Genomic DNA, 15,236 nt, shown 5'->3' on the forward strand with positions numbered 1-15,236 from the left:
AGATTGCGAAATTCTGATTTTTAATTCTACAATTAATGAACCAGGTTTGAATATTAACTAGTATAATTTAAAAAAGATTAGCTTAAAGAAATGTAATATAATGCAAATTATGAAAGATAGAAAGTTTAATTTTTGTTTCAAATATCGTATAATGAGCTATAGACTATAAACTTTTAGTCCCAATTTGAAATGCATATTTTTGGCCCTAGCGTATACTTAAAATGTAAGAAATTAAATCTCCTTAATACACTAGAATATTTTTGGTAACTATAATAAAATATTTCATATTTATTTTGCTTCACCAGCTTTTTTAAATTCTTACAATGAACTGGTACGATATTTAGGTTCTATAAAACAAATTATTAAAACTTGTCAGAAAAAGTAAATAAAGCTATACAAAATTAACTTCTAATATTATCTAATATCCAATCCATATAATGAGCCACCCTTGTATAAACTCCTGGAATATCTTCGTGGCTACCACACAACTGGGTTCCAAAAGATACAATACCATATTGGATGTACCGAGGTTCATCTACAATCAGTTTGGCAACCTGAAGTGGTCCTCCACTATCACCCGCACAAGCGTCCTTATTCTTATTACCTCCTCCAGCACACAATTGCTTGTAGGTTAAGCGGGCTTTACTATTTTTACTGTATGCTTCTCTACAAGCACCGATGTCTACTACTGATAGATCAACTTTTTGAAGTACATCAGCTTTTCTTTCTGAAAATAAAATAAATACATCAATAGTATATATATATATATATATATATATATATATATATATATATATATATATATATATATATATAAATATATAGACAATACAATAAATATATAAATATATATATATATATATATATACATATATATATATATATATATATATATATATATATATATATATATATATATATATATATATATATATATATATATATATGTACAATGAGAAGCAAGATAGTATATTCACAAAAACATTGAAAGACGTGTGATCGCACAATTATACAAATAAGTCTAAGCATGCATTTTGTCTATTTTAAAACCAACCTGACACATCGTCTGTAAATCCCCATCCAGTAACTGTTACTCTCTTAATTGCAGTATCCAATCGATTGTCATCAAGAGGCAAACATACTGGTCTGGCATTTTCTAAAATCAAATATTGTTGTAGCAACAAAAAAATCAAGTTTCAAATCATAACGTATTTTACTGTAAGTCCAGGCGGGATCTGTTTTGAATTTGACATTTTTCATAGTAGTCTATTTTTCTGCTGGAATCAATTCAGGATGTATTTGTATCAATAATGACTATACTATATGCGCCAGTCGCTAAACTTGTGCTATATTTCAAATAACTGAAAAACTCGGAATTATTTTACTTTTTGCGCCCATCTTTTCGCCTGCAACTAAACCCTATTCATTCTACAAATTCCCAGTCGTCAACAGAACCACGTGTAAGCCAAACAGGGTCGTACTGATGTACGACCTATGTATCATATGATTTTTAAAAATATTTACTTTTGAAACTGTTAGTGTAAGAATTTCTTGAAATTTAATCATTATATCACAATTAAACTAAACTCTAAAAAATAACACGACCAGTAAATAACTTAACAATAACTATAACATAAATATAACACAATATAATAACTTAAAAATCAACACGATACAATTAGAATTTAAAATAATCACAAGTTGGGATCTGTAACATGAGAATCTGTCTCGCTTACGGTAATAAATTATATTTTATTGCCTCTTGACGAATGAGACGGCGAATATCAACACGTGCTCATGTTTACTGATGGGAATTTGGTAAACGAATATACTTTAGAGAGATATTGCGCCTACAAAAAAAATTATAAAAGGTAGAAGCTTGATTTTTCAATTTACATAATATTTGACTAGATAAAAATTATTAATATTTTACCGTTTAAAAATAACAATAATTGGGAAAACAAGTGCAAAAAATGGTGTTTTTCCTTTAAATTGTGTCGACCCCATTGACATAACATGCAGCTTTCATATTTTGCTAAGAAAAACTTTATAATATTAATATCACATCGAGGATAGATTATTTATATTTTAAAATAAAATACATATAAATTCAGAGGTTGACGTTAATATTAAGAGTTTTTTCCTCGCGATTTACTCTGAGATCAGCAGCAGCAGAATTTTACTGTCATCATTGCGTGGTTGTCTTTTTAAAGACAAATCACCTGCTATGGTTTTTCTGACGGTTATTCTTAAGTTAATGTTGATTTCATATAATCGAATGAACTATCTTACAATAAAGTCGTCCCGTCCCAGGGGAATGCAAAAATATGGGCAATAACAATGAGTCACATACAATTAAATTATTAAAAGAATTTTTTACCAAACAAACGAAAACAAACTTAATTTATTATGTTCTGTATTTTAAAAACGAATTTTGAAGTGGAAATCGAAACGCCTAATAAACTTAAAATTGCAGCTTCCCAAATTTGTATCCAAAATACCACGAGAACATAAATATTCAAGACCCTGTATAGGTTCAAAATTTGTAAATATAGAGATTTAGAATTAAGAAATGGTTTCGCAGAAGAGTGAACTTTTATAGTGATTTAGTTTCTAAGAACAATTTATCCAGAAAAACATTCCAAGTTATTTTGAAAGTTACTAACTGTTTAATATCTTAAAAATAATTATACACAGGCTTTTATGTAAAATATCTTAGAAATTTAGGACCAATAAACAAAACGTTTTGGTTTTGTATCAGATAAAAATTTCAAATTATTGTTTTATAGATTACTATATGGCTTTTGTATTATTTTCCTCGAAGGTAATGGTACGAACCGGACGTTGTTTTTACAAATACGGATTTGCCTGTAAACACAAAAAAATGTTATTCAGATTATCTTCTATAAATTTAGGGAAAAACCAAGTAGGTACAACACGCTTGATTTCTTAAAAACTAAAGTAGGTATTTTCGGAAAATAGATAGGAGGAATGAATGTGTATGATTGGCCATGGAAAAAGAGGAAAGAAGAATAGATAGTCGATGTTAAAATTGAACGAGAAAATTTTGAGCAATGTGTTTTTACCAGCCAGAATCAGTAGTCCAGTTTAAAAGCAGTGTGTTAAAAGATAAGTACAAGTTGTGTTGTTTGGTAGGTTAAGTTGGTAATTACAGAATAGTGGAAGGCGAATCGAGACCAAGTCGAGACTTCCAAACTCCATGTGTCCTAAGAGATTCCAAATTCTGTAAGTAAAGAAAAGAAAAATTATATAAGATTTGCACGAGACATCCAGTCGAGGCGAATAACCTATTGGGCTAAAAGAGTGCCATTGTTGTTTTGAAACGAGTTGGAGATTTGATTTGTGGAGAAAATCTGAATAAGTGCTGTTTTTAGTAACAGTTTTGAAAGGAGGAAACAGATAAAGACGTGATATAGAATTTGGATAGCTTTGTGGGAACACAATCAGGTGTCCGTCGGAAAACATCGCGGAGATTACATTAAAGGTCAGTCAAATTATTTGTGATATATGACTTGTGGTTATACCATATATTTTCAAACCCATATCAAGTCGCAGTTATTGGGACACAAATTCTTTATCCATAAATTCTTAGAGTTATATATTAATTTAACGATTTAAAGGGAAGAGTTTTACAAGTAAAAATAAAATCAGTTAAAAGTAAATTTAAAATCAGATAATTTACACAGAATTAAAATTTGTATTCTTTAAACAAATAATAATTACGATGAATTTTCACATTAAATTTGGTTAAAAATAGATTTGGTTAAAAAGGAGATAACTAAATTAAGGTTTCTCTTGTTTGAAGATTAGATAAGAAATTGTGCACGGTGTTTATATAAATTATATGGTATAATAAATAAATGGTATATAAAATTTTATAAAATTTGTGTTGGTTATACTTATTCTCTTTGTCTAACCTGAAGAAAGCAAGCAACAAATAAATACTAGAAGCCACGAATTAAAGGTAAATTTTATGCAGTAAAGTAACCCTGAGAAATTTGATTTAAGTTGATCATAATATATATATATATATATATATATATATATATATATATATATATATATATATATATATATATATATATATATATATATATTAATGTGATATCAATTAATTTAAATGATGCAATTATGATTTTATCACACTATTTAATTCTCTTATCTCAGGGTTATATTCGTGCTTCAATATCTATGTTTTACATATGATAGGTAAGGTCTAAGGGATACCGGAATAATAAACATATATGATACAAAATTATATATTGAAATAAAATTCACACTCAAATATCTTCAACAAAAAATATCTCATATAATGATTATCAAAATTTTGTTCTACGTACGTGAACCTTCAAAAATTAATGTTATATAATATATAAATTAAAATTTCAAATCAAAATTGTTGTTCTATATCTCCTGATAAATATTTCTATCTTTTCTGAAGCAATTAAAAAAAAAACTTTGTTGATAAAGAAAAACTGACGAATGGTAAAAAAAACTATCTCTCTGATGATAAGTTGTCCAAATCCTTGTTCCTTGTAGCCTACACTATCTATTCTTAGCAGTTCCCTAGGTAATCAGCAATCTTACAACAAATGATTGCGAGCCTTTCGTGTTCAATGATCTCCTTCAGATGCACGTATCGTTCAAAAAGATGCTAGCCTCTTCTCCTCTCAATAAACTGAATCTCTCGTTCCGGCCTGAACAGTGACTCTTGAAATATATAAGTAGAAAAGTATAACTTACTATATTTTTCTGGATCAGCTTCCGTCAGATACACTAACTCCAAGAAAACTCACAAACATTCACTTCTAATGCTTACTATCACTTGGGAACCACCAGAGAACAACGACTGTTCGCCTTGCACCTTTGGAAAACAACTGATTATCTTTTTTCCCTCAAAAATCTAGCTAAACTCTCATTCCTACATAAATATCCCACTTTTTCCAATCTCCGCCAATCAAAGTTCGTCATATTTATCCCCATCTACCATTTAGATAACAAACAACAATTTTACCTACAATTATAAATTTCCTACTACTATTAACATGGTAATCGTTTCTACAAATTCTTAAAAACTAACGGAGAATTATATATTTTAAATATTTCGATTCTATTGTCTTATTCCGTATCGGCGTACAAGTCTTTTTGGAAAATCCACTCGCATTGTTCCATTATTTCACTACGTTCACTCAAATATATTTTACAAAGAAAATAATTTACGCATATCTTTAAATTTTGTTTGCTACAGGTAATCCAAAGGTAATGAACTTTCATTTCTTCGAAATATCTTTTATAGTTTATCAGTTGAAATATTTTGAATTATTATATTTTATACTTTGAAATATATTAAGAGCAAACCGATATTATTTTCTATTTTACATAGCATAACAACTCTCCAGGATATCTTGAAAATTTATTTAAATGGTCTATTTAGTAATTTTAATTTTATCTTTGGCTGATAAAATGAATCATAACAACATCCCCGCCTTGTTTGAGATACAAATTTTTTTTTTATAATTGAAAAAAAAATATTTTCTCTCAAACAAAAAAATTTCTCTTGTTATCATTTTATCCTAACCAACTTATTTTATTTTTCGTAAAGATTCAATTTTCTGGGAAGCCTGTTCTTCTCTTAAAGCCATATCTTTCTCGGGCAGCTTCCTCACCCATTTAATACTACTGCCAAATTCGCAACAACACTTTGATCCCATTTTAGAATCGTACTGCACTACTGATCTGATTTAAGTTCTTTTTAGTTTCATTCGCTATCGAATCCAGTTTAGCTGATCCTGAAAAAGCTTTCCTGTATGTTTTTTGTGAGTTTTTATAACCGATATTTTTTTTGGTATGCGCAGATGAATCAGGTATTTGAGATCCTTGTTTCTGCAAGTTTTCTACATCAAAGCTTGATCTTAAATTCGAAAAAACAAATTTACTGGCTGTAACATAAGATTCTAATTCCACAATTTTTCGTTTTTGTTCTCCTAAAAATCTTATCAATCTGTCAATTTTCATGTTTATTCTTTCTTCTATAAATGTAAATTTATTTAGGTAATCCATAAGTCTTTTTTTGTCATCAGTTTTTATTTCCAGCAACATCTGCAAATTTTTCTTTTCAAATTTTACAGCTTCCAACTCGGAAATTAATTCCGTTTTCTCCATCTCGCATACTTCTTCTTTAAACACTCCCATTTCAATTATATCTTTTCCCTTTTCTTTTATATGTACAAAGGGGGAGACAAACGACTCTGCAAAAATTATAGGGGCATAACAGTTTTAAATGTCGTCTACAACATATTATCAGGAATTATATACAGCCGCCTGGAATCGTTTTCGGAGGAGATAGTTGGTGAATATCAATGTGGCTTCAGACCAAAGAGGTTAACTATATACCAAATACATATGTTAAGAGGTAAACATGAAAAATGTGTTGAATATAACATACCTATTTACAACTTGTATATCGATTTCAAACAGGCGTTTGATGGAGTAGATCGACAAAAGATGTTAAAGCAACTATCTATGTTAGGGATACCCAATAAGTTGGTTAAACTTATACGAATGACTCTGGATGGTTTCAAAGCTATGGTGAGAATAGATGAAGATATGACGCAAGCCTTTGATATTGAAAATAGAGTTAGACAAGGTGATGCGTTATCAACAACACTTTTTAATCTAACTTTAGAAGCTATTGATAGAAAACTGAATATAAACGGCTGTATAAATACAATATCAATGCAAATATGTGCATATACGGATGATGTTGCCATATTAAGCTACTACAAACGGGTATTAAGCGAAAAAATTATAGAACTGAAAGGAGAAGCTGCTACGTTTGGTCTATATATAAATGAAAGCAAAACAAAATATACGGAGTGTACAAAATCGAATCAACATGAGAATCTGAAGGTAGACAACCATACCCACAAATATGCCTCCACTTTTTTCTACCTAGGCTCAATAATAAATGACAACAACAACGTCAGTCAAGAAATACAAGCACGGATTCTTAGTGGTAATAAGTGCTTTTATGGATACAAAGACCTAATGAAAAGTAAGTTACTGAATCGTGAGTCTAAGCTTAGAATCTACAAAACAGTAATTAGACCAGTGGTCACATATGGATGTGAAACGTGGACCCTCTCAACCACTGATGAAAATCAACTGAGAATATTTGAGCGCAAAATACTAAGGAAGATATTTGGACCAACCCAATGCAGCGATGGTTCGCGGAGAATTAAAATGAACCACGAGCTGGATGAACTAATGCAGAGCGCAGATATTGTTAGATTTGTAAAGTCACAAAGACTAAACTGGCTTGGTCACCTAGAAAGAATGCCAGATAATCGAGCTGTAAAAGTAGTCTAGAGATGAAAGCCTCAAGGAAACAGAAAAAGAGGAAGGCTACCTTAAAAGATGGATAGACGACGTAGAGAGGGATCTAAAAATTCATGAACATCAGGGAGTGACGAAGGAAAATCTAAATCTGCCTACTCCTCGGTGTCGAGTGACGACCAATCTTATTACTACTACAATGTTCATATAAACGGTAGGTAAGGATTTCTTATTTCGATAAGATGCACATATTTGTCCCCGTTTAGGATCTTGCGATCCTCGTCAGGTTAGATTTGAATGTTACCGGTATTACCCTGTGTAGCTGCTTTTATACTCTCAGCATACGCGGAAACGGTCTGAGCGGGATGGGGGGAAGGGAGTCGCTAAAGTAGTGGTCGCCATGTTGTAGGCAGTAGCTTAAAGTCATCGCGCGTGTTTGAGCTGCTGCTTTAAAAATTATATTTTTATATATAAATTACATTTAGAAATTATATTGCTGCCGTTCTGTTCTGTTTTAGAACATTTAGAGACTAGAAACATCAGGGGAATATTTAATGTAAATGATGTCTACAAATACCATAAATGAATCAATCCTGCATTCAATTTTTTTTTGTTTTGTGTGCTTAGTTTTGTGTGTTTATTTTTTTTTTAATCGAGTTAAATTTATTTTTTGCCAATCTAAAAAAATACTTTCTTTCTTTCTTCCTCCCCTTCCTTTTACCCTATCAGGGTGTCGGATTTGGGCTAGCTATTTTAATTTCCATTTACCCACCTCTTCCATTCTTTTCTGTGTACTGCCATTATTTTCAATTCCTCGAGTGATTTTTGTTTAAGTTTTCCCGCCTCTACTACTTGCTGTATCCATTTTTTTCTTGGTCTGTCTCTTTTTCTTTTTCCGATGTTCTTTGCTCCATAAATTTTTCTTGTTATTCTATTCGATTGCATCCTCATCAGATGCCCATACCAGTTCATTTGTCTCTTTGCTATTTTGTTCATTATCGGTTCCTGGTTGGCCATTCTCCTAATAGTCTCGTTGCTTAATCTATCCCATTTTGTCTTTCCAACTAAAAAAAAAAGTTGAAATCCAAAGAAGGAGAAAATTTTGACAAAGGATGTATATCTAGATGTAAGCAAGTAATAAGTGCATATTAAAAGATTCTTTTCGTTGAAAGTGGTTTGTGTGTACAAAGAACAAAGATTATATTGTAATAAAAATATAGAGTAAGAGATTAATTAGAAAATTAATTTAAGTAGGATTAGAATGATTTCGTTGATAGAAGAATTCGAAGAATAAGTAAGGTTAACAATGGTTTGGAACTTAAAAACTATTAGTTATCTGTTTGTTTTCGAAAGCCAATAATAAGAGAAAGTTTTAATTTATGCAAAGTTAATTTGTTGATTGCAGAATAAAAACCCAAAGTATATAATTGGGATATCTCAGAGATGAAATGGAATTTTTGGTTGTTCGAAAATTCTAGACTGTGATTATTTGAGTGAGAGAGAGAGAGAGAGAGAGAAAAAGTTGAAAATGGAAAGGGACAAACATTCACAACATAAATGGCCGATTGAACCTCTGCTTTCAATTGCTAAATACTTTTAAAATTTAAATTGACGGTGGCACTCCTTGCTATATTGTCTGCTATCCTGTGACATATGAACGACTTCATTCAATTTTTAACATATTTTTTTCCCACCAGAGTCTTCATTTGGTTTGCCCATCGTATTGGAGATCTTCCTCTTAGTCTTTGGCCTTCTACCTTTTCTTCTGCTACCAATAGTTCCATGGTTCCGTCGCTCTTCTGGCTATGTAGCCAAAGTAAATTAGATATGCTCGGTTTACTTTTTTTAATAGCCTGTATTTTATATGAAGTCTTCCAGAATTGACAGGTTGGTTCTATGTTTTGGCCTGGACACTCGTAGAATTCTTTTATAGACCCACATTTAGAAGGCTTTGATCTTATTCCTATTGATTCTTTTAAGAGTCCATGTTTCAGTTTCGTATGTAGCAATGGGAAAAATAACGGTATTGACCAACTTAGCTTAGCATTTCTCGTTATTGTTCAGTCTTTCCATATTTTAATCAGTTTAGCTGTTGTGGTTCAAGCTACTGCTAGTCTACGCTCTATTTCTGAGAAACAATCGCCGCAGTCCAAGTATATAAATCCGTCTACCAGTGCGAAATTTACCACTTGCTGTATGTGCGGCATAAGTGTATCATCTGCGTATCGCAGATTGTTGATTTATCTGCCTCCTATAGTGATTCATCCATCTCATCCGTCTAGTACTTCTCTCATTATATATATATATATATATATATATATATATATATATATATATATATATATATATATATATATATATACATACTATATTCAGAATATATGTTGTGCAATATATGTAAGAGAATGCAGCCCTATTAAGTTGCTTTCTTTATTTTGAACGCATATGAATATATTCCGTATATTTTAACTTTGGCTTGTTTTTATCATACAGATTTCTGATTAGGTTAACTAGGTGGTTAGGTACTTGTATATTTTTCATTTTATTTCAGAGGGGATCCCATTTTACTAAATCGAAAGCCTTTGTGTAATCTACGAAACAAAGCAGTATTGGTAGGTTGTGTTTTCTCATTTTTTTCTATTATCTGCCTGGTGTTCAGTATCTGCTGCCGCGTTCCTTTTCATGGTACGAATTCGCATTGTTCTTCGGCTATCTCTGGGAGTAGAAAGTTCTTTAGCCGTTCAATGATTATATTTAGCAGAATTTTGCTTGCATTGGGAATAAGGGCAATAGTTCTGTAATTGCTGCATGTTATCAGTAATCCTTTTTTATGGATATTTAAGGTTATTTGCAACACTCATCAGGTCATTAAACTGTGATCCGTATTACGTTGCACATATCCAGTATTAAATCTCCGCTAATATGCCATCGATCCCTAGGGACTTTTTATTTCTTAGTTGGTTGAAAGCTTTTTCTACTTCTGCTCGTAAGTTTATTGGTTTTGTCTTTCTGATTGCATGTTTCTTGTGTTGTGAGACTTACGCATCTTTTAAAGTATCTTTGTACAGTTCTGAGCGTAGTTTTTTCGTGTATCTGCAATGCTCTCTATGTCGGTTTTTACTTCTCAATTATGGTCTTGAATGGCTTGAAGTTGTGGCTTAAACTCTCGGGCCAAATATTTAACTTTTCTAATAATAGTTTTATACTTAGAGGAGTTCGACAAGGGTGCATACTTTCACCACTAATATTCAACGTCTACAGTGAAGTGATATTTCAAGAAGCTTTATTGGATATTGTGGAAGGTATTTTGATTAACGGAAATAGCATTAATAATATTAGATATGCGGACTATACGGTCATATTTGCAAGTGACATGGAAGATCTACAGTACATAATATAACATGTATACAATGCATGTGAAAGGTACGGACTGCAAATAAATCTTAAGAAAACGAAATCAATGATATTCTCAAAGAAAAAAACACAAAATGTAGATAACCTGATCATCAATAATACAACGATCGAAAGAGTAACAACATATAAATATCTAGGAACGTGGCTAACCGAAGATGGAGATCAAACAACAGAAGTCAGATCTAGAATAGAAATGGCAAGAAACACGTTCATAAAATTGAAGAACTTACTTTGCAACCGTAACCTTAATCTAGATATCCGCACAAGAATGCTACGTTTTTTCTTCTTTTATATACGGCATGGAAGCGTGGACAATAAAACAGTCTGAAATCAAAAATTAAACTCCATTGAGATGTGGTGCTACAGGAGAATCCACAGAATATCGTGGACTGAAAAAGTAACTAATATAGAGGTGTTACAAAGAATGAAGAAAGGATGTGAAGTCATAAAATAAAAACTGTTAAAATTAGAAAGATTCAATATCTGGGTCATATAATGAGGGGCGAGAAGTACGTACTACTTAGATTAATTATGCAAGGAAAGATAAGAGGGAAGAGAAACCCAGGACGACGAAAATATCCAGGCTAAGAAATTTGAGAGAGTGGTTTGGTTGCAGCTCATTAGAATTATTCAGAAGCGCGGCCAATAAAATTAGAATAGCGATGATGATTTTCAACCTCCGATAGGAGAAGGAACCTGAAGAAGAATAATGGTTTATGACACACATTTCAAAAAAATATATCTCTTCAATAAATATAAATAACTATAATAATTTAAATAATATAAAACTTCACATTTTCTTTCAACAAACAATAACATATACCTTACTCCTAGATCATCTGTTAACACCCATCCCCTCAAGAAACTTCATCCTAAGTTGACAGTTACAACATTGACCGAAGATCACTCATTATCAGTAATAAGGGATAGTTTGAACTATGAATCACCAATCACTATATAGTAATTCTTGTGCCGGAATGTAAGTAGTATTTTGTTTATTTCTAATGTATCACAATTCAACAGACTTTTTTCTCTTACCAATTTGTGGGTTGTTACTCTATCTGCTAATGCAATTTATGCATATTAATTAACACAGATATGTAATATTTGCATAATTACTAAAACTTTTTTATCTATAACTTTTTGATCTATATCCTTATAAGACAGCACCCTAATATGGGCTATTTATAATTTCAGCATTTAATTTACTTTGTACCACCGACCTGATGATGTTTTGCAAATTTTAGAAAGCGAAACCGGTCGTCTTGCTGCTTCAGGATCTCCAATATGTACCTTTCAGCTGTAACAGTTCAATTTTGTATGACCACTAGGTTCGTACGTGCGGTCAAAGAAATACCACACCACACCATAACGGATCTCTACCAAAAAATGTGGTGTGTGAGAAGTTAGACTGAGCATATCGTTCTTTGGGTCGTCGCAACACACGAACACGTCTGTCGTTATTGTACAAACAAAATCGGAATTCATGAGTAAATAGCACTCGTTCCCAGTCAGCCTCTAACCAATTAACGTGTTCTCTGGCAAAATGTAGTCTCCCTCTTCGATGCTCTGCAGTTAGTAGAGGACCTCGGGCGGCAATCCTAGGTGTTAAGTTTTATTCTCTAAGTCGCTGGCGAACAGTTTCACTACTAATTTGTATAGCATGCACTTCTCGAAGCTGAATTTGTAGACTTCGATGTGTTACAAAACGTTGTCGAAGAGCAGAAATTCTTAAAAATCGATCTTGAATAGGGGTAGTTACCCGGTTTCGTCCATGCCCTGGTCTGCAAGTATGATCCCCTGTTTCGAGGAATCTTTCTAACACTCTTGAGACGGATGTGTGGGGCACATTAACCGACGACCAATTGTTCGGTAACTCCAACCTTCTTCCGACAGTATCACTGTCGGAACACTTGGAAATTAGTATATTTATAGAATTAGTACATTTTTGCTTCTTTTTGTTTTGTTGCAAAAAAAAACTATAGCGATAAAACACAGTCAATAAATATAGAGTGTACGAATAGCATATACAAGGGGCTTGCAAAATATAACATTACAATGAAAATTTTTGATAAAGCTAATAAAATATTTTAATATTTCAAAGAGGTGCGTTAATTTCTTGGAGAAATGTATATATATATACAGTGATGAGTGTCTTACCACCCGGCAAAATAGCGGAAAGGATAGAAGACAGATTAAGTTGTGAGATAGTACGAGATAAGGCTAGTTATTAGACGTGTCTATTTGACTTCAGTCATAATTATACGGATGACCTCGAAAATATATTATTTTAATAATTTCTGATGTTAGAATAAATGATTAAATATATTAAGATATATTATAGTAAAAAACATTAATTAGTAGCGATTTTAAATTATAAATCTTTAAGTTTATTTAATAATAAAAATAACTCAACTGAAATATTTGACTAAACTAAATAGGTATTTTCAGTCCGAAAACAATTATTGTTGTATGTGGAGTTGGCGTAATAGATAGAGACGTTGTCTATTGATAAGAAGACTGGGGTTCAATTCACACCAAGGGTAAAATTTTTGTTTTACTCAATCAAAAATAATAGAAAATATGATACATATTAGGAACAAGTTTTCGAAAAACTCAATATTTACAATTTATTCTTATTCCAATTTTATAAAATAGATATACAAAATATTTCAAATTCAATTCCAGTTTTACAGTCTTCAGTTGTGAATGGAAAATAATCCATTGAAGACTGTTTAATGTCAAATCCATCACTAAATTCTCAGTGTTAATATCAATTCCTCTGTACAGGTAATGATTTTCAAAACAATTGACGACATTGGAATGGATGCGCGCGAACAGCTACCTGCTTTATAGCTAACCAAATCATCAAGCCTTCAAATAAGCCAAGTTATCAAATAATAATACATCGAGAAGTGTTTTTTACGGTAAACAGAAACTTTTTATTGAAAAAACAATTCGTGAAAAGGATTTTAACGGTCGAGGAAAAAGTGCAAATTGTTGTCTGGCATGTGAATGGATTATCAGACAACATGATTAGACAACAATTTGTAAATATGTTTCCAAATAGGCCGGCTCCAGCACGATCAACAATTCAGTCTATTATACGTAATTGTTTTTACTTATGGATCCGTGTTCGATCCAAGCGGAGTTCGCAGACGAAGGGAGGTAAATCCAGATTTGGAACTAAGGGACACTTTGATTTGTGCAAGTATTGAGCAAAATCCTACCCAATCAATACCTCGTCTCGGAGAACAATGTGGAATTCCAAGATTTAGAGTAGGTGAAATTTTGTAAAGACATCGATACCGTCCCTATAAACTTCATAAATCCAACGAACAATTCCTAGGGGATCAATATAGACGTTTAGAATTTTGTCAAACTGCAATGGAAATGTCACATCAAGATGAACATTTTTTGAGAACGTTTTGTTCAACGATGAATGTACGTTTTTATTGCATGGCCGTCACAATTCAATCAATGTTAGGTATTGATCTCGAGCGTCTTCGAAAAGTAAATGTTTGGGGAGGCATAATAGGGAATCATGTCATTGGCCCATTTTTTATAGACGGTATGTTGACTGGGCGGAAATACTTGGAACTTCTGCAAAATGAAATTGTCCCAGCCCTTTGTAATTTACCAATACCTTTCGATTCCATATGTTTTCAACACGATGGTTGTCCTGCACATAATTCTCGCATCGTCAGTGAATATCTCAGTGTGACTTTTCCTAATCGATTGATTAGTGGCAACGGATATTTTTTTATTTTTGTAGAATTTTTACTTATTTAAACATTCTTTAAAAGTTTTTACTTTATTTTCGAAAGTACGACGATACTGTTTTGTCAATAAGATTTTTTGTTTTAACTTTAGTTTTTGTTTAGTTTTGTTTAGTGATTCAAAGCAAAACGATCTTTGCATAATTTCAAATTATTAAAAAAAAAAAAAAAAAGAAAACCACATGTGGGTTTTGAACTCTAATCGTCTGCGATGTCTGTATCGCAATGTCGAATTCTTACCACTAATCCACGAAGGATTTATAATTATTTCGTGACAAGAGTGTATGAAAGTCTTCAAATCATAGTAGACATTATTCTTGGTTAATAATTTAAAACTTTAGATTAAATAATCACTATTAATTAAATTATTTTATTCACATTTTTGCTTTATTGTGGTCAATCAGTTTTTACTTTATGTGAAATTAAAAAATGGAAATACGTCACACATTCGACGTTATTCATAATAATTATGACCGAGGTGATTTAGCTCGAATCTAACGTCTAAAGGTGTGAGACTATCGATAGTGGTAATGTAGTGTAATATAAATTATAGGTTTTTCCGATTATTTCTCACCTCTACGAGTTTCATCTCTTTTTATTTCACAAGGTAACTGTGTTTTCTATCTCTTACGTTAAAAAGCCGGGTGGTAAGACACAAAAATTCTACCTTTTTAAATTAATGTACAT

General features: G+C 31.7%; 1 protein-coding gene across 1 annotated transcript in view; it reads right to left on the reverse strand.

The window, feature by feature from the left end:
• Positions 1-107: 107 nt before the first annotated feature.
• The window catches only part of LOC140443431 (serine protease grass-like), a 108,879-nt gene continuing 93,750 nt past the window's right edge, over positions 108-15,236 (reverse strand). Inside the window, exons 6-7 of the mRNA XM_072534685.1 lie at positions 1,055-1,156; positions 108-727 (exon numbers count right to left, since the gene is read on the reverse strand). Coding sequence (XP_072390786.1) covers positions 402-727; positions 1,055-1,156 — 428 coding nt within the window. The 3' untranslated portion in view covers positions 108-401. The remainder of the gene's footprint in view (positions 728-1,054; positions 1,157-15,236) is intronic.

Source organism: Diabrotica undecimpunctata, chromosome 6 (assembly GCF_040954645.1).
Source record: "Diabrotica undecimpunctata isolate CICGRU chromosome 6, icDiaUnde3, whole genome shotgun sequence".
NCBI classification, from domain to species: Eukaryota; Metazoa; Arthropoda; class Insecta; order Coleoptera; family Chrysomelidae; genus Diabrotica; species Diabrotica undecimpunctata.